Raw genomic sequence first — 24,579 nt, 5'->3', positions numbered from 1 at the left:
AGATTACTGGTGTACGCACACACGCGCAGCTTTGTCGTATTGCGTTTTCGTAGAAAGCGCCAGTAAATCTGAACAGATGTTGTTTTTCCCTCATCTACAAGACTCCTCGACGTCTTTATCTCTCGTGCCCTCACACCAGAGACCCTTGGAAAACACGCTCGAGCGCACTGTGCGCCGCTGTTCGCTCCCGCGCCGTTTAAACAAAAAGAAAAGAAAAAAAAAAAACAAACTACGCACAGCCAAGAAGATAAAAACTCTCCTCAACAGCTGATTACGTTCTAGCTGGAGAGAGCGCACAGTCTAAAAAAAAAAGGAGGATCCTCCATCCACTCCATCAGTCCTCCCGAGGGATGCGAGAACGTGCGGGTGCCGGCAAAGTGCTCCAGAGCCCTCGCGGCATCAAACGCGCGAGACCCCCACCACGAGCCACCCGCGTCGGCCACCCGAGCGTCCCCCAATCGTATCGGCACGCGAACTCCCTCGGCGTTCCCTTCATCGCAAGTGTCCCGCCTTCCTCGACGGCAGATTACGGAGGCGTCTCGACTCGAGCCGAGATCGAGGAACTGGGAACGGGGAAGGAAGTCGTCGCTGCGTGAAAAGTAACAAACTCAAAGTTGCGCTGGCAACAATATCATATTTTTACGACAATACAGATACACCTCAACTTACAAGCTTTACAAGGAAGCTTCTCAAATCTATTTGCATCTTGCAACTTTCATCTCATATTTCCAACAATACTCTGATAAAATTATTCACTCTTAAAGTTTACTTCATGCTTGGAAACATTTTAGCCTTTGTATTATTTTCATAGTTCTATGTTGTATGATTCATATGTACAAATTATGCAATTCTACAAAAGGAAAGAATATTGTAATTATTACTGTACATTAAATTTTTTTGGTTTTATTCTCGTACAATTGTGTTTTTGGAATTCTATGACTTCCATCCATTTTCTCAACCGCTTATCCTCACAAGGGTCGCGAGATTGCTGGAGCCTATCCCAACCGTCAACGGATACACCCTGGACTGGTCGCCTGGCAATCGCAGTGCAAACAATGAAGACAAACAGCCGCACTCACAATCCCACCTACGGGCAATTTAGAGTGTCCAATGAGTGTTGCATGTTTTTGGGTTTGTGGGAGGAAACCGGAGTGCCCACCCGGATGAAACCCACACAGGCACGGGGAGAACATGCAAACTCCACACAGACGGGGCCGGGATTGAACCGGGACCTCAGAACTGTGAGGCCAACGCTTTGCCAATTGATCCACCGTGCCGCCCTCGTGTTTGTAATTATATGACTTCCATCCATTTTCTTAGCCGCTTATCCTCACAAGTGCTGGAGCCTATCCCAACTGTCAACGGGCTAGAGGCGGGGTACACCCTGGACTGGTCGCCAGGCAATCGCAGGGCAAACAATCGAGACAAACAGCCGCACTCACAATCCCACCTACGGGCAATTTAGAGTGTCCAATGAGTGTTGCATGTTTTTGGGATGTGGGAGGAAACCGGAGTGCCCGGAGAAAAGCCGCGCGGGCACAGGGAGAACATGCAAGGCGGGGCCGGGATTGAACCCGGGACCTGAGAACTGTGAGGCCAATGCTTTCCAATGCCGCCCTAATTCTATGACTTATATAATAGATATCCCATTTAGTCCCGTTTAAGTGCGGTCCGAGTAGCGCTTCGGCGGCTATTGTGCCATTAAAACCGTAAACGCAGTTGACAGCGCTTGAATTGCACGGGCGACGCGTGGCGCAAAGTCGTAAACACGGTTTGAATCCGAGAAACCCCACACGCAGCGTTCGCTTTCAAAGAGGAAGAACTGCAGTTGCAAATTGAAAGCCAACATTCAAATACGTTTTCCGCTTAAGTGCTGGCCGCAAGACAGACGCAAAGAGCAATCGAAAGGCTCCTTCCACAGCAAAATAAGCAGCGCACACGCGCAGAAAAAAAGTCCTGGGAATGTCATCGGCTTTCTCTGCGACACACGAGGATAACTCGCCGAGTGTGAGAGTGCATATTTCAGGTCGAGATGAGCGATCAGCCGGAGCCAAACGGCGTAAATCACCGACATCGCACGCGCTTCGCGAGAGATTACATCGCTGGTGGGCCTATTTTGCCTGGCGGTGAGCGCGCAAGGCGGGTGTGTGTGGGGGGTGGGGTCGGGTCGGGGGTACTTTTTGGAATAGTTTTTGCACAGAAAGGAGGCAAAGGCCGAAATGGGACAAGATAAACGAAAGACGCAATCGACCTCCCACTCCAAAGACTTTCTTCCGTTGATGTGTGGAGCTTACGAACTGCGTACAAAGAACTACGTAGCGCCACTCAAGTCCAGTTAAAAACAGTTTTTTCCCCCACTGGCTTCGCTTTTGTTCACGGCAGCCAGCTGACGGGGAACCGCAAGTTTGACGCCACTTCGCTGCCAGCCATTTTATTGTACTTCAGCCGTGTTAGAAAATATGATTCAAGATTTTTTTTGGTGTCGTTGCAACAATTAACGTAGACAACGTTTGATAAGTGTTTCACTTCACCTGCCTCGAACGTCTTTGTGCAGATCACAGGTGTCGAAACTCGAGGTCCGGGGGCCAGATCTGGCCCGCCACATGATTTTATGCGGCCCGCAAAGCCAAATCTAGAGTGTCAATTTCCATGATTCTTGTAAAAAAATCTGTACCTAAATTTCAAATATTCACACATCATAAATGATAAAGTTCAAGTATTACAATCATTTTTGCGTGACCAAACATGAATAGTTGAAAAACACATTACCCTCGATTTATGATTCCAAAACCGCTTCATGAATTGATGATTGAATGTTTTTGTTCCACGGCCCTCTGAGGGAAATGTGGCCCACGAGAAAAATGAGTTTGACACCCCTGGTGCAGATAATCCATCGTAATCGGAGGGCTTCTTGCTTGAGACCACGAAACAACAACAAAGTTGAAGAATACCAAATAGAGAATTATCTGTGGTCCCGGACCCCTCAAATCTTTCATTTCAGTCACTGTGACCACCTTGTGTCATGCCACTGAAATCGAGACGGTTCTTATACAATACAGGAAAAGAGGTTTCCATTATAATGCTGAATTTACAGCCTATTTCTTGTTAAAATATATACATACAGTGTATATATATATATATATATACATACATACATACATACACACAGACAGAGTGGTGCTTCGGTTCTTGACCACAATCCCTTCTAGAAGGCCAAATGGAAAGTGAAAGGTTCGAAATCCGAAGCGTGTTTTCCCATTACAATTAATGGAAAATGAAATAATGCGTTCCAAGCCAAAAAACTATTTTTTAAAGTGTTTTTTTTTTTTTTTTTTTTAGATTTTCCTGATAATGAACTGCATACTAGAAATACATCTATAATTTAAATCCTTTATATAATTAAATCATTGAAGAAATAAATGTATTTTTTTGCTTAAAATGTATGCTTTAGTAGTAGCGTATGCTAGGCTGGCAGTGCATTGCCGCATCTGTAGCGACTCACCCCCCCCAGCCTTGTAAACCTTTTTTTCCATTCACAAAGTGCAGGATAACTTAAAACAAGCAATAATGAGGGTGAAAAAACAGACAAATTGTTTTCATATTTGTGCAGAAAGTAACATCTACAAAAAAATGTAACTTGCAACTCGAGGTAGCGTTAATGGAACAACGCAAAACAATCAACTGTTTCAAATGTCTTCGGTGGGGGTGACTCGTTAAATATATATATTCTCAAAGTTATGCATTTACAGTAAGTTGTAGTGTAATATTTTGTTTTTTTTTCCATTTTTGATGCTACAGGAACTGAACTTTATTCTCACAATACCGTATTTTAACATCTCTTGACTACAGTGCATTTTTTTATTTTTTATTTTTTTTAGATTGAAGTCATCAATTGGGATGATTGCTGATGAAAACGAATTGCAAATATTACGTTGCTCACGGCCCAGTGGCATCGGCGTATTGGCATTCTTTTACCGATCATGACCTCAAATCATCGGCGAGTGTCGTATACGGACACACAAACACCATCAAACAGCACAAAGGAGCGGCTTAGCATCCATTAAAGCGCCTCCTTCCTCCCCGCTGAGCCTCCCGAATAAGTTTGGCGAATGCGGGTCAGGGCCGAAGCACACGCAGAGACGATCCCTATTAGGCAAAAAGCGGATCGGGACCTCCCGCGGGGAGGCGCCTCCGCATCTGCGATTCGGTGTTTTCGGACGAGGGTGGCACAGAGCTCAGAAATGAGCGGATTGTGCGGCGCGGCCACTAAAAAGCCTCGTTAGAAGACTTGAATATACAAATATGATGAGTTATTTTTTTATTCTTACAACTACTTCAGACACATTCGTTGCCTGATTAGATCCGACGGCCACACTGGGTGAGAAACTGCGACAATGACCACTGACATAAGCTGATGTTAGTACCGACTATAAACATTTTTTACAACGGAGACTTTTTTTTCCCCCTCCGAGGGTGACGCTACAAGGAAAAACGAGCATTTGGGGGTTCAAATTTTTTTTGGCGCCGAGGTCCTTGTTGACGCACTGACACGAACGACACGTTGACCCCAATGTCATGTGGAATGACCAAAAGTGGTTTCAGGGGATACGTTTTTCCAAATTTGACAGTTTACTGAGTGAACTTCAAAAACTTGATGAGTTGTTGGACATTTTTGAGGCACCCAAAAAGGTGAAGAAGATTAATTAAGCAATTGAAGATGACACAAGTATACAAGCGGATGACGGCGGGACTTACCAGGCTGTTTATGCGGCCCAAAGTACGATTGGCGTTGTAGACGGAGTAGGTTAACTGGTACACGCCGTCATTGGTCTCGCTGTTCCCATAGAAACCCACTCCCACCGCAGAACTGTGAATAAGATGAAGGTTATGTCAGCAAAAAAAAAAACTGGCAAGTGTGCACGGCGTCGGGCTGTGGTCAGAGGAGGTTTAACGACACGAGTACGCCGAGGCTTAATCACCTTCTTGCTTGAAATTGTTAGGATGTGCTGCTGATTTGGTTTGCGATCGCGTTCAACAGGTCTCCTTGGTGAACTCTTTTCGATGAAAATTACCAGTACGGGTGGGCAATCCTGTAGAGCACGGGTGCCCAGACATTTTTTACCCCAAGATCTACTTTTCAAGCAGCCGGCCTCAACAAAAGCTACTGACGACGGGGGTTTGGGGAGTTTGATGATGCTCCCCGACCGTTTTAAAGTTAATGTTATGTCGCGTCCTACATTTAAAAGACAGAATTAGCTTTTTTGTGCACTGTATTTTTCTGTGCTTTCATCCTGGATCAGGCTGTGCCAAGGTGGAATTTTCAAATGACACACCATCTCATCCTGCACTTTCTACTTTGGCGTCGGACCAGACCTTTCCCATTCGGAAAAGAGAAAATCTCGTCCAGTTTAAGCACTTTTTCTTCGATTATTCACGTACTCCGACAGTCATCGATTCTTAAAACAACAGCATTTCTTTTTTCAAGTTCCTCCATTCATATCGAAAGTCAACATAAGCAGCATGTCGAGCTGGTCTTTGCTCTACGTTGCCCGGACTGCGTTGCTAACTAAAGCAGCGGTGGTGGACGCTGTCATTATAAAACACCAGTCGACGGATTGAGCACCGCTGCTATAGAGGAATGGCCACTATTTGAATAAGGTTCAAATGTTACAACGTCCTTCTCCGCAAAACCACCTCGCCATTGCCAACCGACGGCCAGCCAATCAAACGGCGTCTGGAAAGCCATCAGCGGGATTTTCTCACTCCTGCGTCACAGTCCGCTAATCTTATTGTCGCTGGCGACCCAACCCGACCCTGGTCGGGATTCCAATCTTGGCTCCTAAGTCCGCTCCACTGATGTTACCAGTCACGTTAAGGTCTGACTCGCGAGAGAGCTTTCCATTTTGCCAAGGTATCGCCATTGACGCGCGAGGACTTCAATCGGGACATTTGCAGAGATGCGTCACTTATCTGAAAACGCGCCAGAGCCGCAGGTCGGATTTAGGCCTGCTCGAAATAGGAAGATTAAAGCACGGCAAAGGGGGACCCGTCACAAACGGAGTGCTGATAATGTCAGACTTGACAAGTTGAAATTCTGCAGAAGTTCTTTATATCAGACGGCTTGGTCATTGGTCACCGTTCAAAACCAGTAAGGCAAACTTATGCTGAATAATATTGTTTACGTCAACGTAGGGCGAGGAATCATATTTGGTAAACCTTCGAATCGACGCCACAGGCGACGGAGCGGAACAATGCGATCTAAATGACATTTCTGTCTATAAAAATGAAAAAAGTTACATTTGACAACTTTTCGTTCTTACCTTCCCCCGGAAAGTGTGGTTGGAAATTAGCTATAAAGCAAAAAAAAAAAAAAAAAAAAAAATTGGCACGTAGCAACTTTGCGTCCATGCTCCCTAAAATAAACAAATTTTGCGTCCGATTTCAAACACTTCACTGACTCACTTTTGTCATCTCGCTTCAGATGTCGTTCCATAATGCGCAAAGTTATTGTTGGACAGACAAATATCCTGAGACAAACCGACACACTCGGAGTAAGATAACGTTTATCGTAGTTTAACGTAGGGACATCGAAGCATCAGAAATCAATTATAAGCTCGGATTTGGGTTGAAAGCAAGTGTGCGGGTGTGCCAAAACGAATGATGGCATGCCACATTGCCGTAACCTTGGAAACACGGCGAACATGGCCGACGCCTTTCAACTTGTCCCATCTGCTTCGCACTCAGCGCTGTGGTAAAAATGGCGGCGCGGCAAAACAGCCGGGGACCACAATTCCAACGAAAAGCCTGCGGACCTGCTGTTGTGCAATTCAACTTGCGTCACGCTCGTCAAGATATTTATGTTCCGGGTCATGTGCCATAACACAGACGGCGACGTGGCCTTTATTGATTCTCGGGCCAATTTGGAGGCACATCAGAGGCAATTTAGACACGGTAATGACACGGTAATAACGGCCTATTGAGACGGGATATCATGAGGCAGGCGTAACTGATGCTTGTGGGGGAGGAGAACCCTGCGAGATGAATGTAATAAATACTAATAATGCGGACGTGGGCGCTTCTAGGATCCATTCAGGAAGTTCAAAGCACTCCGGTCAAACCAAATAAACATGTCTGGCAACTGCCATATGCTAAATTTGTATTAATTGTACCTTTATTTATCGGAACAAGTTGAACAATGAATGAATTAAAAAAAAAAAAAAAGAGTGTCGATTAATACAGAGGCAGCAATTATTCTAGTTGAACAACTACTTCTAAGCCATAATGCAGTCTGTAGGAGGTGTGCTTTGGCTCTGCAGACAACAAACTAGTTGAGACAGAATCATCTCTGCTCCAATGTGACTAATGAACAAACAACTATAATCAAGAACATCATATACTGTACAGTATCTGGACAGCAATTTACCGTCATTTCCGGACGACTTTTTTTTTTTTTTACACGCTTTCAACCCCGCTTACGCAGTCATGTGGCTAATTTGTGCATTTTTTTTCTAACGGCCACAAGGGGGCACTCGAGCGGAAAAGCTAAGAGTGAGACCGGTGGAATATATGCGCTGAGGAAGTGATTTTGCTGCGCTAGCGTTAGCGCTGTGCTACCGTGTTGCGACTATGTAGCTGCCGCGGCTGTTTTTTTTTTTTTTTTTTAACCAGCCCTGTTTGTGCTACCATGTTGTTGCTAGGTTAAGCTAAGCTAAGGTATTAAAACTTTGAAAACTCTTTCCGTGTACCGTCGTTCTTTGTAAATATCTCGTGTTTCAATGTGGGCATTTGCGGCTTTTACAGAGGTGCGGCCTACGTATGTACCAAATGGTATTTCCTTTCCAAATGTACTGGGTGAGGCTTATAACCAGGTGCACTCTGTAGGCCGGGAATTACGGTACATCGAACCACGCGTTCAGTGGTCACTGCTCAATTTCCGATTTGCCCGTCTTCTGGATTGCACAATTTGCGTATTGTAACGTATTTTGGATTTTTTTTTTTTTTAATGTAAAGTGATGAGTTAACTAGCATAACAGTGGATTAAAATTATGTAATTTCATAGGGTTCCCAGTGTAAGGGTTTAGCACCCACGTGATTATTTCCACGCCCCCACACTTTTGCACAGCTAGCTTCATTTCTATAAGCACCAAGTAGACATTTTTCATTAGAAAAAGTTTTATTCAACTAGACCAGATTATGCCAAAGCCTCATGCTCATATTTAATATAACACATCTCTTGTGTTTCAGTACAACCCTCCTTTGTTCCTGTGTGGCGAAGGAAGCATGAAAAATATGAAAGACGCAGACTTTCAATTAGGACCAATCAAATCTCAAAATTTAATTAAAAAAGGGGGAACATTAAAGCGGCAACAAAGTCCGAAGCGTCACGAAAGCGCTTTCATAAAGATTTTAATTCCAAGAATCGGGGTGTACCGCCAGCAAAGTTCTCTCACTTCCAAAATACTCATTTGCCATGACACGATTTAACTGGATGTCCTACGCAGCGCTTCTGGGGAACGCGATCGAATTATCGAAGATTAAAACGCTTCGCAGAAACGCGAGGGCCGAGCGGGAAGGACAAAACAAAGGCTGGACTAAACGGCGTCACGCTCACTCGATTCAGCATCACCACAGGTCTCGTGTGTGTAAAATCGGCGAACTAAACGTATTACCGTCACAAGTTGGGGTGTGCAGCTCACGGTAGACGGTATTCAAGCGGAGGATCTGGGAATAAGACAATGAAAACAGAAAGAATGGCGCAACTTTCAAGAAAAGCGAGCGATTGACTGAAACCGTCACTCTCACCAAAAGCGATCGACTGTCGATCAACCCGTCACAGCGACTGCAGATGCTGTACGTACCTCAAAAGTACAATGTGTGGAAAATTAAAAGGGTTTTTGGTTGGACGGAGACAAATGAGTCATAGAAATGCGAAGATGGGGTCGCACAAAGTCTCTGTGTAGTTTTTCATTTTTATCTTTTTAGTAGGTGGGTACTAAAAAGATAAAAAATGTACCTGAGCTACGTTCAACTTCTTACGACAAAACTTTTTGGAAAAATCAATAACATTCTGGCTTTGATATTGACGATGCACCCTGTATATCCTTGAAAATCTGAAAGTTTCTTATTTTAAATGGACAAATATTTGTGTGAAGATCGATTTATTAAAAAAAATAAAATAAAAGGACATGACACGCAATATTTTCCTCAGCTATCAAGCATTTTGCTTGAGTTATCCTTGATAACCAAATAGGACCTTTTCCCCCTTACACACTAAAATATTGTTCCTAAATGAAATGTGCATTAAAAAAAGACCACATCTGCTTAAAAAACATTTTTTCTTGACAATTAACTACATTGTTTTATGCATTACTGCCACCCACAGGATTGGAGGGGAGCTTTCTTAACTCAAGCACACGACTTTAGCTGTATGTACGCTATGCGTATCTGTTCTAAAAATATGGTTGCTATTAGGAGTTGCACAAATAAGGATGTCTTTTCAACAACGCACAGCCCTCAGCAACTTTTTGTATATGCCAGTCACTCACATTTGAAAAATGTACACGTGTGGTCAGTCATGCCCGCAGATATAAGGTTGTCGGTGTGTGTTGTTTGTAATTATGAATGTACCCCTTTAAGAGTAGAGTGGGGGGGGGGGGCGGTGTCAGGTAAACTAGGAAGTAGAAGTAAGCTGACCGGCAGAGACTGTGTCCTTCCATGTTTGAAAAAAAAAAATAAAATAAAATGACAGACTCTGGTTCACTGCATTGGACCGGTTTTCATGTCCGCTGAGTGTGCGACAAGTGCGCAATTGCGCAGTGGCGCAGCTTAGAGGCAACTTTGTTCAAGACTACTCAAAAAAAAGCGACGTCCTTCAACATCTATGTATTTCTACAAATTTGACGCGCGTGATTTTTCGTGCTCGACTGTGTGTATTTGCGAGTCCAATGGTGCGCGGGCGCATACGCGCCTGTCAAATCACAGTGACTGATACGCCGCAGAGCAGTTTAACGTCAAGTCTTACCGCATTTCAACAGGCCAACATAGGAACAAATAAAAACTGATGTTTAGAACTACAACTCAACATGATGCTGAATGTAGTAGTTCTAATTAGCGCGAGCGCTATTCAGGTTTTTCCTCCTCAAGAAGTCGGCTGGTCCCACTTGTACCGTAAGACGGGAGAGCAAAAATTTGTTTTCCTTTGTACGGAGTACTGTGAAAAGTCTTCCGAGACACTGCCAAAAAGAAACAAAAATGTGGCGCTGTTGGTTGATGCAAGTCGTAATATGAACACAGTTATCGTCACCCAGTGACCAAGCACACCCTGGTTCCTGGCCACCAGTCCTATGAATCTTTTAAAACTAGCGCCAATCGGAATAGCTTGCGACGCTAACCAGCTTCTTTTCGAAGCACCGGACCCACACGGACGTATGGAGACTGTGGCGCCCTGTTGGCTGGATTTTTTGACGCTCCACAGGACTTTATAATCTGGAGACGTCAACAGACGGGCCAGTCGAAAGTCCTCTGACGAGATGAACGCATCATTGCCAGTGAGTCGACTTCCCGCGTTAAACATCGACGTGGAGTAGTAGCGGTTGTAGTATGATACACGTTAATACCTTTGCCATTGTTTTTGTTTGTTTGTTTTTGTCCAACAGGCCACGTACTTACGGCGACAGAACGTGCGTGTGTGCATATGTTTGAAGTATCTGACTGACCATATGATGAGGCCGGCGACGACAGCTGACCACGTCACACAGCAGCTCCTCTCGGGCCTTTTGGAGTCTTCGTCCACGTCCCTTCGGCAGCAGCACAGGCACAGAAAGAAAACCAGCAAAACCAGCAGGCTCAGACCGAGGCCCGCCGCTCCGACGCAGGCCAGGACCACCACAGACTGACCGAAGGACAGAAGAAACGTTCAGCTTTAAAATCGTTATCTTAAGAGGCATGAGAATTGACCACACCAGCGGCTTTCTCGCTTGGATGTCAGACGAGGTTGCGGGTGGCAAGAGACAAAGCGATCTAAAATGACTCCACCAGGAAACAAATTCATATTCTAATGTGTCATTTTCATATGTACCTGTGGCTAGAAAATAAAGCATAAAGAGTCTGTGTTGCTGCGATGCACTGGTACAGTCGACGAACAGGGTCATGACCAAGACAGGATCTTTTCCCAACAGTTTCTCAAAACATTCATTCTTAACAAAATCCTCTTTGTGGATATTCACCTCTTCTTTGACAATTGTGTCACGTTTTGTGGTTTTCATACTTTTTTAAAATGCAGTGCAGAATATGGTTTGTGGAGGCAGTTGTGCGGTAAGGTACTCAATGGCTCAGTGTGCAGTGAATAGTCACTAACTATCCATCCATCCATCCATCCATCCATCCATTTTCTACCGCTTTTCCGGGTTGGGTCGCGGGGGAAGTAGCTTCAGCAGGGATACCCAGACTTCCCTTCCCCCAGCCACTTCTTCCAGCTCTTTCGGAGGGATCTCGAGGCGCTCCGAAGCCAGCCGAGAGACAAAGCCTCTCCAGCGTGTCCTGGGTCGTCTCTGGAGCCTCTTTCCGGTGGGACATGCCCGGAACACCTCACCAGGGATCATCCGGATCAGATGCCCCAGCCACCTCATCTGACCCCTCTAAATGTGACACTGAGCCTCTCCCGGATGACCGAGCTTCTCACCCGTTCTCTAAGGGAGAGCCCGGACACCCTGCGGAGGAAACTCATTTCGGCGGATTGTATCCGGGATCTTGTTCTTTCGGTCACGACCCACAGCTCGTGCCCATGGGTGAGGGTAGGACCGTAGATCGACTGGCGAATTGAGAGCTTTGCTTTTCGACTTAGCTCCCTCTTTACCACAACCGACCGATACAAAGTCCGCATCACTGCAGGCGCTGCACCGATCCGTCAGTCGATTTCCCGCTCCATTCTTCCCTCACTCGTGGACAAGACCCCAAGATACTTGAACTCCTGCACTTGGGGCCGGAGAGGGCACGCCACCCTTTTCCGACTTAGTCACACACCTGGCAGCCCAAACCCAAACAACAAATTCTTGTTATTGTTCTCAGTTTCGGTCCGTGACGGTCAAGCACTTCTCTACCACCCGGAAGTACACTTGGCGCCCATTGTTTACAAACATCAGCAAAGGTCTAAAAACGGCAGTCGCTGGTCAACACCACTCAGCAAGTCTTTGTTCTGTTATGTTGGTGCCGGGTCGAGGAGGTACGGGTTGTCGAGAGAGGAGGCCGGCAGGAGCCGGACTGTGGGAGGCCGGCGTCATGTGACGCGTGGGCTTTCATTCGGTCTTGTGATTGCAGAGTGTGTGCAGTGTTTAAAGCCCGCGGGGGTGGAGACCAAACAAATGAACGGAGAAGAGAAGGCTCGAGAGGCTCCAAACGGACAAACATTTCCTCGGGACTCGACGAGCGGATACAGTGAGGACTGGAGTCGCGGGGTGGGGGGACATATGGACAACCAAACACTTGCACCTCGGGGCAATTGAGAGGCTTTAATAAACCTAAAATTAGTTTTTGGAATGTGGGAGGAACCCAATCGACCCTTAAACCGTTAACTAATTACTATTCCACTGTGCTGCCTGTAAACAACAGACGTAATGCATTACATGGACGTATAAAAAAAATATTGTTACTGTGTAGAACAATGATTATGATGCAATACGTTCCACAAACAACACAGAATTTCACAGTGTTGTGCATCACGTGTAAAGTTTTTATAAAAATTGTCTACGGTGAAGACCATCTTTCCTGAAATTTTTTTTTGTAATTTTTAAAAAATATTTTTTTTAATAAACAAAAAATTGCTGATAAACCCATTTCATAACAAAAATGATAAACCAGGTATCTCCAAATTATTTGCTTTCAAAATATTTTGAAGACAACGGAATAATAATCATCATTTAAAAAAAAATCAGATCTTCATTTTCGAAAAATGACAATTTGTAGATAGTACATTCTTGTTTTATCCCGCCAGATAAAAATACATGTATCTCCAAATGTTTTGCATTTCTTTCAGATAAAAAAAGTCAGCGGGAAATTTGGAGAATCATGTTTTTCATTCCATAATTATGAAATAAAAAGTACATTCCAAATGATTGCTTTGAGAATGAATCCAAAATCATTGTGGAGACACAAGCTTTAAATCAAGGGTTTCAAACTCATTTTTGTCACGGGCCACACTCTCGTTACACCTTCCCTCAGAGGGCCGTTATGAATGTGAAACCATGAAATTCTTTCACCTCATCATATTTACAGAGGAAATGAATGAGCTAGATTTGTAATTACAAATCAAGGGTTATGGGCAACTATTGCTGTTGCTTGCAATATCTCAATATTATCATTTATGATATGATTATTTGAAATTTTAATAAAGATTTTTTTTAAAAAAAATCATGGTGGTTGATTCTCAATTTTCCTTTGCGGGCCACATAAAATCATGCGGCGGACCAGATTTAGCACCCGGGCCTTGAGTTTGACACCTGCACTTTAAACGGAGTGAATAAAAGTACATACTGCGACTTTGTTTTTTAATTGAAAATGTGAAAATCTGTCGATACAGTTCACTAAGTACCTCAATGTTTTATGAGAAAAATGAACATACTTTTTACTACAAGAATGCTGTGAAATTATAGTATAATAGAGACTTTTTTTTTCATGTGTCAGCCTCCTTTTGAAGAAATTTTGTCCAAACAACACTTAATAGACACGAGAAGCGCTCTCACCTCTAAAATATTCCACCCCCCCACAAAAAAAACTTGACTTGGCGCAGTGCCAAAACAACAAGTGAAAGCTAAATTATTTATTTTAGGGTTTGAACTTCACTTAATATGACAACTTGGCTCAAATAAATAAGCAATCAGACGGCAACTACTTTGTTTTGAAGTATTAATTTGGTTCACATGACAACAACTCATGACAACTCATATCACCGCGGGCAAGTATGAGCAATGAACCCACACGCAAACGCTTACCAAGGCCAATTAAAATCAGTATGCGGCATCGATTTGGTACATTAACTTTTTTTTTGTTTATCTAATTATAGTTCCAGACAGTACTCCTCGGCTTATGCATCTAATTAAAAAAAAAAATGTTGGAATGACTGATAACACACCGACCGACGCTGCTCGTACAAAAACAGGATCCGTGATTCAGATCGCTGGCGATGGGCGTTAAATATATTAGCTCAACGTCAATAAAGTTGCAACTGGAGTCATTTTTGGAACGGTTTATGACAGCACCGACGAGACTGAGATGTCAACTAGCGATGGCATCGTGTGATTTACTCCACCCCGTAGATGCTAATAAAAATAGCATTTATCTTATGAGATCTCGGCTAATGGCGAGAAGGAACTTGTTGCTCCCTCGCCGCTGGATGGCCGACAAGCATCTCGACTCGAAGAGAACTCTTTTGTTTTGTTTTTAAATCAGAAAGCGGCCTACGAGTCGTAAGAGTAACTAAAAAAAAAAAAAAAAATGACGTCACAGCTTGAGCCTGAAGCTCCACATCACTTCCTGGTCATAAAAACAAAACGGGAGAAATTTGAATTTTATGAGGGGCGGGGGGCACTTTTGACAGACAAGCCCATGGAACCGCTGACCAAGGACCTATTGTTGCACCTGACCCACAGCTTGATCACCATACTCACCATTTATCCTTTATTTTGTTTCATATTTACATCATAAAAGTGATTTTCAAACGACTCGTCACAATTCAGCCAGCAAACATCAGCAGTGAAAATTGTACTCGCTACGACAACGAAAAGGAGAATGTGATTTAATTTGATGTTCGATAACTTAAAAAACTCAACGAGTGAATGATGGCCACTCCAAAAACTTTAATTAATTTGTTTTGATTGATTTGATGTTTTAGTTGAAGGTGTGAACAGGAAAAACAAAAACATATATAGTACATCCAGCCTACCGATCAAAGGTTTGAGTCGACAAAAGGTTGGTCGACAAACTCAAATTGATGCAGTTCAAACTATCATTTTTACTCCGAAATGAAATCAAATGAACAAATAAACAATGGAGTTACCAAAGAAATCCTGAAATTGATCTACAAAACCAAAATGCAGAACTTTTAAATGTCATCTGAACCCTCGTAGCAAATCAGCCTTGAGATACGAGTGACCCGACTTGTTAGTTTTTAGGAAAGGAGCTGCCGTTCATCTTATTTATTGATTTGTTTGTTTGGCAAACAAACAATCACGACCCATTATAAATGCAATGGGAAAAACAATAAATAAATACCCCCCCCCCCCAAAAAAAAAATCTTGAATAATAGGGGAGAAAAAAAAAACATGCATTTTTTAATTTGGTTCCCTCTGAAAAAAAAAAAAGGAAAATTAAAAGAAATTCAGCAAACTTTAAAATGTAAAAATGGGGAAAAAATACAAAATTTTCTGGGTTCGACCCTAGCCCCGCCTGTGTGGAGTTTGCATGCTCTCCCCGTGCCTGCGTGGGTTTTCTCCGGGTGGGCACTCCGGTTTCCTCCCACATCCCCCCCAAAAAACATGCAACATTAATTGGACACTCTAAATTGCCCCAAGGTGTGATGATTATGAGTGCGACTGTTTGTCTCTGTGCCCTGGCGACCAGTTCAGGGTGTAACCCGCTGACAGCTGGGTTAAGCTCCAACACTCCCCGCGACCACCCCGAGAGGATAAGCAGCAAAGAAAATGGATGGAAAAAAATGGAGTGAAATAAATTCAAGGATTGCTGAATCGTGAGTATGCGGGGCTCCCCTGGACGAATGTTGAAAATGATCAGCATAGTCACAAAACAATTTCAACTCAGATATCAAGGAAACGGATACGGAAACTAAAATGGGATGAACTTGAAAAAGAAAAAAAAACGGTTGAAATAAACTTTGGTACAATTTTGTCGTTTGTTTGTTTGTTTTGGACACACTAAACACCGAGTTACGTTGACAGCACCGCGCAGCCTAAATCAAAACCAGGCCATTAATTAATATTAAGTGGTGGGAAGAAGCATGATTATCAACAATATCTTTACAAGTGATTATTTATACACCCCAACATTACAATTAAAAGATGTTGAAGTGTAGTTTTTTTTTTTGGGAGGGTTTTAATGTAGTTGTTTGTTTTGTTTTGTTTTGGGCGTTAGCAATAGCTAGCTCCATTTCTCATGTTTAATTGTAGCTTAGCTCATTTGATTTTCCAAGTAGCTTGGCCAACACTTGTTAAAACACACTTTTGACCAGATGAATATGTTTTTTTTTTTTTTTTTTTAAAAAAACACACACACACACACACACATACAATGACCTATATGACCTGTTTTGCCCACCGACCCACAGTTTTACTTTCAAAACTTGCCTGACTTCGAAGGTAGAGAGAGGGACGTGGAGCTTGCTACCGACCTGCTGGTAGTCGCCTTGGGCCGGTCTGAACGCGCTGTCCACGGGCTTGAGCGACAAGTCCAAGTGGGGGAAATTGTGCAGCCAGTAAGTCCACCACGGAGCCACATAGTCGAGCCTCGCGGTGGCCATCCTTGCGCCAGCGTGGGGGGGAAAGTGCTCAGGCAAGCCAGCCAGCCCCCCCACCCCCCCACTCAAGAGATCCACAACTGCGAGTGGGGGTGAAGTGAGAGAAGAAGGCAGGAAACGAGAGAGAGAGAGAGAGAGAGAGAGAGAAAAAAGAGGAAGAAGTCCGAGAGTGGGCGCAAAGAATCAGGGGAGAAGAACGTGGATCATGTTGCAGCTTCCACGGAGCAGGTCAGTGTTGGGATCCGAGGCACGAGACTTGTTGGAGTGACGCCGTGGACGGGGAAGGGGAAGGCGTGCCGGGCGGGCCCACTTCACGCCTCACAAGCAGGTCAGATTTTGTCAGCACGCCACCGCGCCGGCATTTAAACGCTTGTCGAGCATCTTTGACTGTCATCGTCAAGATCGCTGCCCGCGCTTGTCAAAGCTGACGTATTGGCGGCCCCACTCGAGTTTATGACTTGTGCTGTTTGCGTCTGACCTCTTGTGGACGACGAGGCGCACTGAGGTGAATTCTAATGAGCGAGGAGACTTCGTTAGGTTCGGCTCACTGGCAGGGCCGAGGCAGAAGCTCGATGGTGAGCCATTAAAAAAAAAAAAAAAAAAAAAAAAACCACCAAGTTCCACACACAAAAAAAAAAAATTAAAAAACACCCCAAAATTTGTCCCTCCCAGAACTATACACTCACAGGATTTGAAGCGAACTGTGAGGCCTATCAGGGTCAAACTCTGTGCAGTTCATTTTAAACAGTTTCTAAAAATATTACCTGCAATTGTATGATTAAAACTGGGGAAAAAAAAATGCACTGTACAGTACTGGATTCAAAAATGGAACGTTTATTCACTGGATTACTTAAGTGATTCTTTTGTGCACCACTAGAGGGAGCCCACGTACCACAAGTGATACACATGGCCCACTTTGAGAGTCACTGCGATAACTGATATTTTTATGAACGATTACATAATAATGCGGTTGCACGGCGGTTCCTCTGGTAGAGCGTTGGCCTCACGGTTCTGAGAGGACCCGGGTTCGATCCCGGCCCCGCCTGTGTGGAGTTTGCATGTTCTCCCCGTGCCTGCGTGGGTTTTCTCCGGGCGAACACTCCGATTTCCTCCCACATCCCAAAAAACATGCAACATTAATTGGACACTCTAAATTGCCCCGAGGTGTGATTGTGAATTTGTCTCTATATGCCCTGCGACCAGTTCAGGGTGTACCCCGCCTCCTTCCCCTTGACAGCTGGGATCGGCTCCAGCACTCCCCGTGACCCTCGTGAGGATAAGCGGCAAAGAAAATGGCCGGATGGATAAATAATAATGCTCAGCTATATAGTCTGCATGAATCGAGCGATTTATTGCAGTTGTAGAACTGCACCACAGCAGCGAGTGAGTAAATTTAGCAGTATGGTATCTTCTTTTCCTTTCGGCTTGTCCCATTCAGGGTCGCCACAGCGTGTCATCTTACATGTATGTTAGCTATACCCCATTGTCAAAACCGCTATTTGCGGTCGGGGAGGGTAAAATCTCTCAAAGCACAGCCACTCAGTGTCATCTTTTGGAGACATCTGACCATCGTGCTTCTGCGCTTTGATTGGAAGCGAGGAAAAACGCTCCAATCGGGGCCCCACCGCTGGCACTCGTGTCCCCTCGCCAAGCTTAATGCATCAGCGCTATAAAATTCCATTTACGGACCATTTACATAAAATTACATGGAGCCTGCACAAGTAGCAAAAGCCTTGAGAGCGGTCGGAAAATTAAAAAAGGAGGAAAAAAAATGAAGGCTGACGATATTTCCCCTCTCTCTTTCTCTCGAGGAGGGTGGGGGTTGTTTATCTCCACGGGGCGCCGGGGGAGCGTCCCGATATCAGGCGACTTGTGTAATTATTTGGATGTTTTGATGCACCTCCACGGCCGGAGGAGCCACGGAGTGTGCTCTGACTCGGAATCCTCCGAGTAGGTGACACTCCAAAAGGCGCTATGAATATGAATTGTGACGTCCTCCGCGTTTCCAAAGAGCCGGATTTGATACCACAGAGCTTCCTGCCAATTGCGGTGCCAGTCACACATTGAGTCGCTGGTGGAGAAAGAAAGAAAGAAAGAAAGAAAGAAAGAAAGAAAGAAAGAAAGAGGGTGGGGGGGGGGGTTGCATGTTTGTAATTTGGACTCAGCCTTGCCGCTCATTTATTCTCGTTATCTCGGCGTGGACGACGCCTGACACTTGCAAGCGGTCTCATTCACGCCAGTGGGGTTGCACCCCCTAACGATGCAAACGGCGTCAGTGATGCTTTGTCAAAACGCCGCTCGTTGATTTGTTGCTTTCATTTCGTTCATTAGAAGGTCAATTCCTGCATTTTCTCGACAGCCATTCATTCGCACGCATGTTTCAGAAGGACAGTATGCGGTCCGAATCCCAAATGCACCCTGGCCGTGAACGTCCAGCAACTAATATTACCTCCCACGTGAATAATTTCCAAAGATCTACACAAAGTACCACCTCAAAAAATGTCTGGCTCTTCTAAGTACCACAAAAATGACTCCCCAAGAATTTATTATTCAAAATATTTGTTTTTGAATGCTTTTAATCCTATAAAGCAGACTGATTTATCTTCTGTATGAAATGCACTGTATAAATACATTTGTTTCGCTTGCTAGGCAACATCAAAATACACTGGTACGGTGGAATCCATCTGGACTACAAATAATTGATTGGAAAATGAAAGAAATTTGAAAGACTGCTACTGTACAACATGATGCAGTTTGAATATTTAATTCAGTGATGCTTTGGCGTGCCACAAGAGCGAGAGCGAGTCCCACTACCCTTTCTTTCTTCTCCCGTCAGGATGTCCTGTGGCACCTTGCTGCCCCTCGCAGGTTAGCCTCGGTACTGTGGCGGGGAGCTGGTCTGGAGGAGGCAACTTGTGAGTGTCGGCGGAGGTACTGATGACAGCAAGATCGCGCCTGCTGGTTTTTCCTCACCTTTTTAAAGATATTCAAAATCAATATGTGTGGACTTTGCCTGAGCGCCGCAACAGTTAACTGATTGAGACTAAAACCTCTTAAAACAATCATTGAGGGTGGAGCGTTGTGGGATCTGATATGTTAAAAAGTGTTTCTGCATCCACTAGCCCCCCCCCCACTTATAAACTCATCACACCCCCCCCCCCCCCACTCCCCGACCCAATATTCAGCTTTTTAACATCTGTAACTTCATCTGACGGCCATACGGTTTCCAGTTCTACGGCCAAATCGCGTCAAATAGACACGCTAGGTCTGCTGGCGCTACTTACTTCGCAACCTGCCAGTGAAGTCAAGATGGTTTTGGGGAGTAATATCGGTCTTTAAAATTAAGATCTAATCCAAATGAAATCAGACTCATAGACGGGGACCCTTCGCCCTGACGAGCCTTTCATCGCAAAGGATTCTCCACGGTCAAGCATTTGGGGCGTCGGCACGCAACGGAAAATCCATATCAAAAGAAGGCTTTGAAGTCACCCCTTAGAAGGAAAAAAACACCACCGCGGAAGCTGCGAGACGCGTCAAGGTTACTGCTTTTCCAACTGTGTTACTGTAAAGTCTGTGAAATTCAAAGACGGGGTGAGTTCTCTGCTATTTTAACGACTTACCAGCTTTACTTCCCGAGGCCCAATAAAAATAGCAGCTTAAACTCGCGCAACTTGACCGTATGTACAGTACTAGAGGACGTCGCATCTAATTCTGGGGTGTCATGGGTGGGTTAGTAGTTATGTGATGGTTTTCCTCAGAGGGGACTTGTGATCAATGTTGAATCGCCTCGTCATATTCTTACATATACACAATAAACGAATAGCCAATCAGTTTTGAAATCAGAATCATTAAAGTTTGTTCAATTACTCTCAAAAGCGATCTCGGAACAACAACAACAACAAAAAAAAACGAGTGCAATATATTGACATCCACTTATTACGTATGACAACTTGAAATTCCGGTAGAGATTTTAGCAAGAGTCATGATAGTTAATGCGCACGTTTTGCATTCACGGCCACCGTGTAAAAGGGAGTGGCGGGCCGCAATTTTCCCCCAGGCCTGGGGTTTGACACCGGTGAGCTAATTCGACACAAACGTCGCACTTCCTGATCGGCTGCCCGCGGAACAATCCCGAGGATGATTTGATGGCTCATTTCAAGTCGTTTCCAAGCTCGGCACAATCTGCCAACTGTGTCGCGTTGGACTTTCTGCTTGGTGCTTATTGCTCTTCTACGCCCCCACCCCAAAAAAAGGGGGGACTCAACCGCCCCCCCCCCTCCCGCCATGCTGTATTTTGAGTGATTTATACATATGAATGAAGATTGGAGCCCGAGAGCTGAAACGTGGCGGTATTATCCAATCAAAGCGGGCTGCTCAGCGCCTCCTGAGATTGCATTAAAGTGTAATATCAATACGGCAATCTGTGCTATATTGCCACTTTGAAATACATCTAGCGTCCTGTGCTGTCAAGGCAGTAGGAAGGCGGCTTCCCTCCTTCGGTAGTTAGCTCGAACGTTAGTAAAGAAAATTCCTTTATTGTATAAATGAATGGATGATTAGTGTGTTTTGGCTTCGGATGTCGACTCGTGTGCTTGGGTGGAGGTCTATTTTTTGTCCGCGTGGGGTCGCCGTAGTCACGTTCGCGACTGCAGTATCTGTGACATTGAAAGTGCGTGGCTTTAAAAGGCGGGGCCCGGCGTGTGGAGCGACGCGGGAGTCAGCGAATGAGAGCGTAGAGTCTGCGTTGTTCGCTCATGAGCGCAGCTGGCCGTTGCCTAGCGAGCAGTTAGCAAGTCTGAGTGGTGATCGAGTGTCTCTGGGCGTCGGTTCAGGTAACTAGTGTATGTTTTTTGCTACTGTTTCTTCACTCAAGTAACCCAATGTGAACCCGCAGGCGAGGCAGCGACTGCGTTTATCCTTCATGCCTGCAGCGGGACATTACAAGTCATTCTAAATAGCGGTGGTACACTAATATTAATTTAGCTAACGATGTCTACTTTGCTTCGCACTGGACACATTGCACTTTGTTCTTTTCTTTTTTTCAAGGGTGTAATGATCCCAAGCTTTTGACATTCTCTCTGTTTTACACAATTGTTCCTTTTATCCATCCATCCACTTCTCCGGGAAGTAGCTTGAGCAGGGACTTCCCATACTTCCTTTTCCACAGCCACTTCTTTCAGCTCTCCCCGAGAGATCCCGAGGTGTTCCAAAGCCAGCCGAGAGACGTAGTCTCTCCGGCGTGTCCCGGGTCGTCCTCGGGGTCTCTTTCCGGTGGTACAATCCCGGAACACCTCACCGCGGAGGCGTCCGGGAGGCATCAGGGTCAGATGCCCCCACATTGAGCCCCTCCCTGATGACCGAGCTTCTCACCTTATCTCTAGGAGAGAGCCCGGACACCCTGCGGAGGAAACTCATTTCGGCCGTTCCTTTTTATCGCCACGTGAATCTGCAGTCAAAGGTCGTCCGTGTGGACAAATGATCATGCGGGATCGCCGGCTACAAAGCCAACATCGTGTCGGGCGAGTACCCGCCTCCGGCAGCCGAATCCGAAAGACAACGCCCACGGCCCGTGAGATTGACACTATCGCACGTCCGTTGCTGGCTGGTGTCACAAGATCAACAACTGTCAGCATCGACTCGACAAGAACATCGTTGATAAATCCGCATTGTGTGACGTCGCCCCCCGCGATCCGCATCATCTCTTCAACTGTGCTCAAAAACCGACCATGGAAGACCTGTGGAGCGCCCCGGCCGAAGTGGCTCACTTTCTGCACCTTGATTCGGAATGACGACCGTCGTGCTCGGCAACAACAACAACGTCATGCGAAGTCCTGCACGAAATCCGCAATATAAAATTACAAACGTAGGCTATGAAAATAGTGACCCCCGCAAAAAGTGAAGCACAATATGACGAGCAACGGTTGTATTTGAAGAGTTTGTCGCCGGCAACCTCCGAGACAAGCCAGAATCTCACAGTACAAAATGGCGTCTTATACGGCGCAGCCTTTCTTTCTTCTAGTTCATGAAAGAGATCAGGCTGTATCTGTGCACAAAGGCTAGACTGCCATTCACAAAGTTGGCAAAAAAAAAAAAAAAAAATCATAATAATTCTAATCCTCAAACGCCGAAGACGTAATCTTTCGCGGGCAAAGCATTCAGGGTCGTCCCCGGAGATTTTAGCGCTGGTGGCTTCTCGCTTTTTTTTGCGGCTGTGAATTTCAAATGAGACACGGAGACATTGGCGCCGCTCCACTGTAACCCGGCACCTTGGATGCCGGGATCATATTAGTATTTTATTCATTTCCCAGCGCTGTGGGGGCTATTTCATGCAGTAATGACTTTTGCTCGGAGGAAAAACTCAACTGACGTTGGCACATTTGTCCTGTTTTATTCACCATCCCCCTGATGGTGTTGTGCGCTTTTTTTTTTTTTTTTTTTTAGTTTTTTGTGTGTGTTCTTTTGTGTTTAACCCCGGTCTGTAATTCATCCAATTATACATTTACAGAACTGCAAAGTTGCCCATATGATGACAGCGGCCCTGTTTCTGTTGGTTTTTTTTTTTTTTTTTCAGCCTTTGGAGGAAATTTGATCTTTCTCACCGGTCGCTGATGGCAATTATCGTTACGGCATTGTATTGATCGAATGCGCTTATACGCTGCAAAAACTCAAGAAAAGAAGAGGCAGCCTTTGTACGTACCATTGCATTTGTAATACATTGCCTTTTGTGAAGATGTCGCAGCAAATGGAACAGTATTTACAGATTAAACGTGAAAAATGACCAGTAAAAACGGGGGGGGGGGGGGGAAATCCAATCATAACTTTTGTATTTAATGTATTCATTTGCACACACAAAGTACATGCTGGCCACTACTTGAGCGAATCATCCAACCATTTTACACACCGTAGTACTTGTTCTCATTTGATTTGTGGGTGAGCTGGAGCCTATCGCAGCTGACCCAGGACTGGTCGTCAGCCAATCACAGGGTAGACAACCAATATTTGTAATATATCATATTTGTATGGACAATTTTGAGTCTTTGTTGAAGCAAAGAGAAAACTCACTCGAGGCGCCACGGCGGATCAGCTGGTAAAGCGTCGGCCTCACAGTTCTGAGGACCCAGGTTCGATCCCGGCCCCGCCTGTGTGGAGTTTGCATGTTCTCTCCGTACCTGCGTGGGTTTTCTCCGGGCACTCCGATTTCCTCCCACATCCCAAAAACATGCGGCTGTTTGTCACGAGATCTCCTGCGATTGGCTGGCGACCAGTTCAGGGTGTACCCCGCCTCCTGCCCGTTGACAACTGGGATGGGCTCCGGCACTCCCCGGGACCCTCGTGAGGATAAGCGGCTAAGAAAATGGATGGAAAACTGACTCAAGCACGGGGAGGACATGCAAAATCCAGCCCAGCGAAGATTCGAAAAGCGCTGCCTCAGAACTGTGTGAAGCGGACCTGCTAAGCGCACCGGTGCCGAGCGTCAGCAGCGCCTGCTGTAAAAATGAATGTGCAAAATAACAGATTCTGGTGCTAAAATGTATCATTTTTGTGAGTAAGTCCCATCCCAAATTGGTGTTCATTCTTTGCCAGCGGTCAGCGGGTTGTGACTGCGATGGCTGTGTTAAATAATAATAATAAAAAAAAAAATGAATGTGCATGGGATTTTCACTCAGGTTTCACTTCAGCAAAGATTTTCCTTTAGGTGACGGTTTTGATAGCTGGTTTTAAATCTGGTGCTGCGGAAGACATACTTCATACTTCATTTGACGATTTATTGTTTCCGTTTGGAGGAAAGTAGGCAATAAAGGCAGCGCGAGATTGTGAGTGGCACCATCAGCTTGTGGGTGGCTCATCCAAACGTAAGACCAGACCAGACCAGACCAGAAGTGACGCTTCTTCCTTCTTCGGTTTCACAACGGTGGGCAGAACGCAAACCGTGCAACACGACATGATTGCACCTTCAAGGATTTTATTCATGAGAGGTTTCCGTCTTGCGTTTTTTTTTTTCTGCTCCTCTTTATTGTTACAGCTGATGACCAAAACATGTATGTGCTTATTAAAAA

General features: G+C 45.0%; 1 protein-coding gene across 2 annotated transcripts in view; it reads right to left on the bottom strand.

The window, feature by feature from the left end:
- LOC133514985 (protein tweety homolog 2-like) overlaps nt 1–17,072 on the bottom strand; it is a 37,039-nt gene extending 19,967 nt beyond the window's left edge. Inside the window, exons 1-3 of one of the 2 annotated variants that reach the window (XM_061847153.1) lie at nt 16,397–17,072; nt 10,716–10,891; nt 4,756–4,867 (exon numbers count right to left, since the gene is read on the bottom strand). In XM_061847153.1, coding sequence (XP_061703137.1) covers nt 4,756–4,867; nt 10,716–10,891; nt 16,397–16,525 — 417 coding nt within the window. In that variant the 5' untranslated portion in view covers nt 16,526–17,072. The remainder of the gene's footprint in view (nt 1–4,755; nt 4,868–10,715; nt 10,892–16,396) is intronic. The other variant, XM_061847154.1, reaches the window with a different exon arrangement.
- Nucleotides 17,073–24,579: the final 7,507 nt, after the last annotated feature.

This window comes from Syngnathoides biaculeatus, chromosome 16, assembly GCF_019802595.1.
Source record: "Syngnathoides biaculeatus isolate LvHL_M chromosome 16, ASM1980259v1, whole genome shotgun sequence".
In the NCBI taxonomy this organism is placed as follows: Eukaryota; Metazoa; Chordata; class Actinopteri; order Syngnathiformes; family Syngnathidae; genus Syngnathoides; species Syngnathoides biaculeatus.
This window is presented reverse-complemented; position numbering and strand designations above follow the sequence as displayed.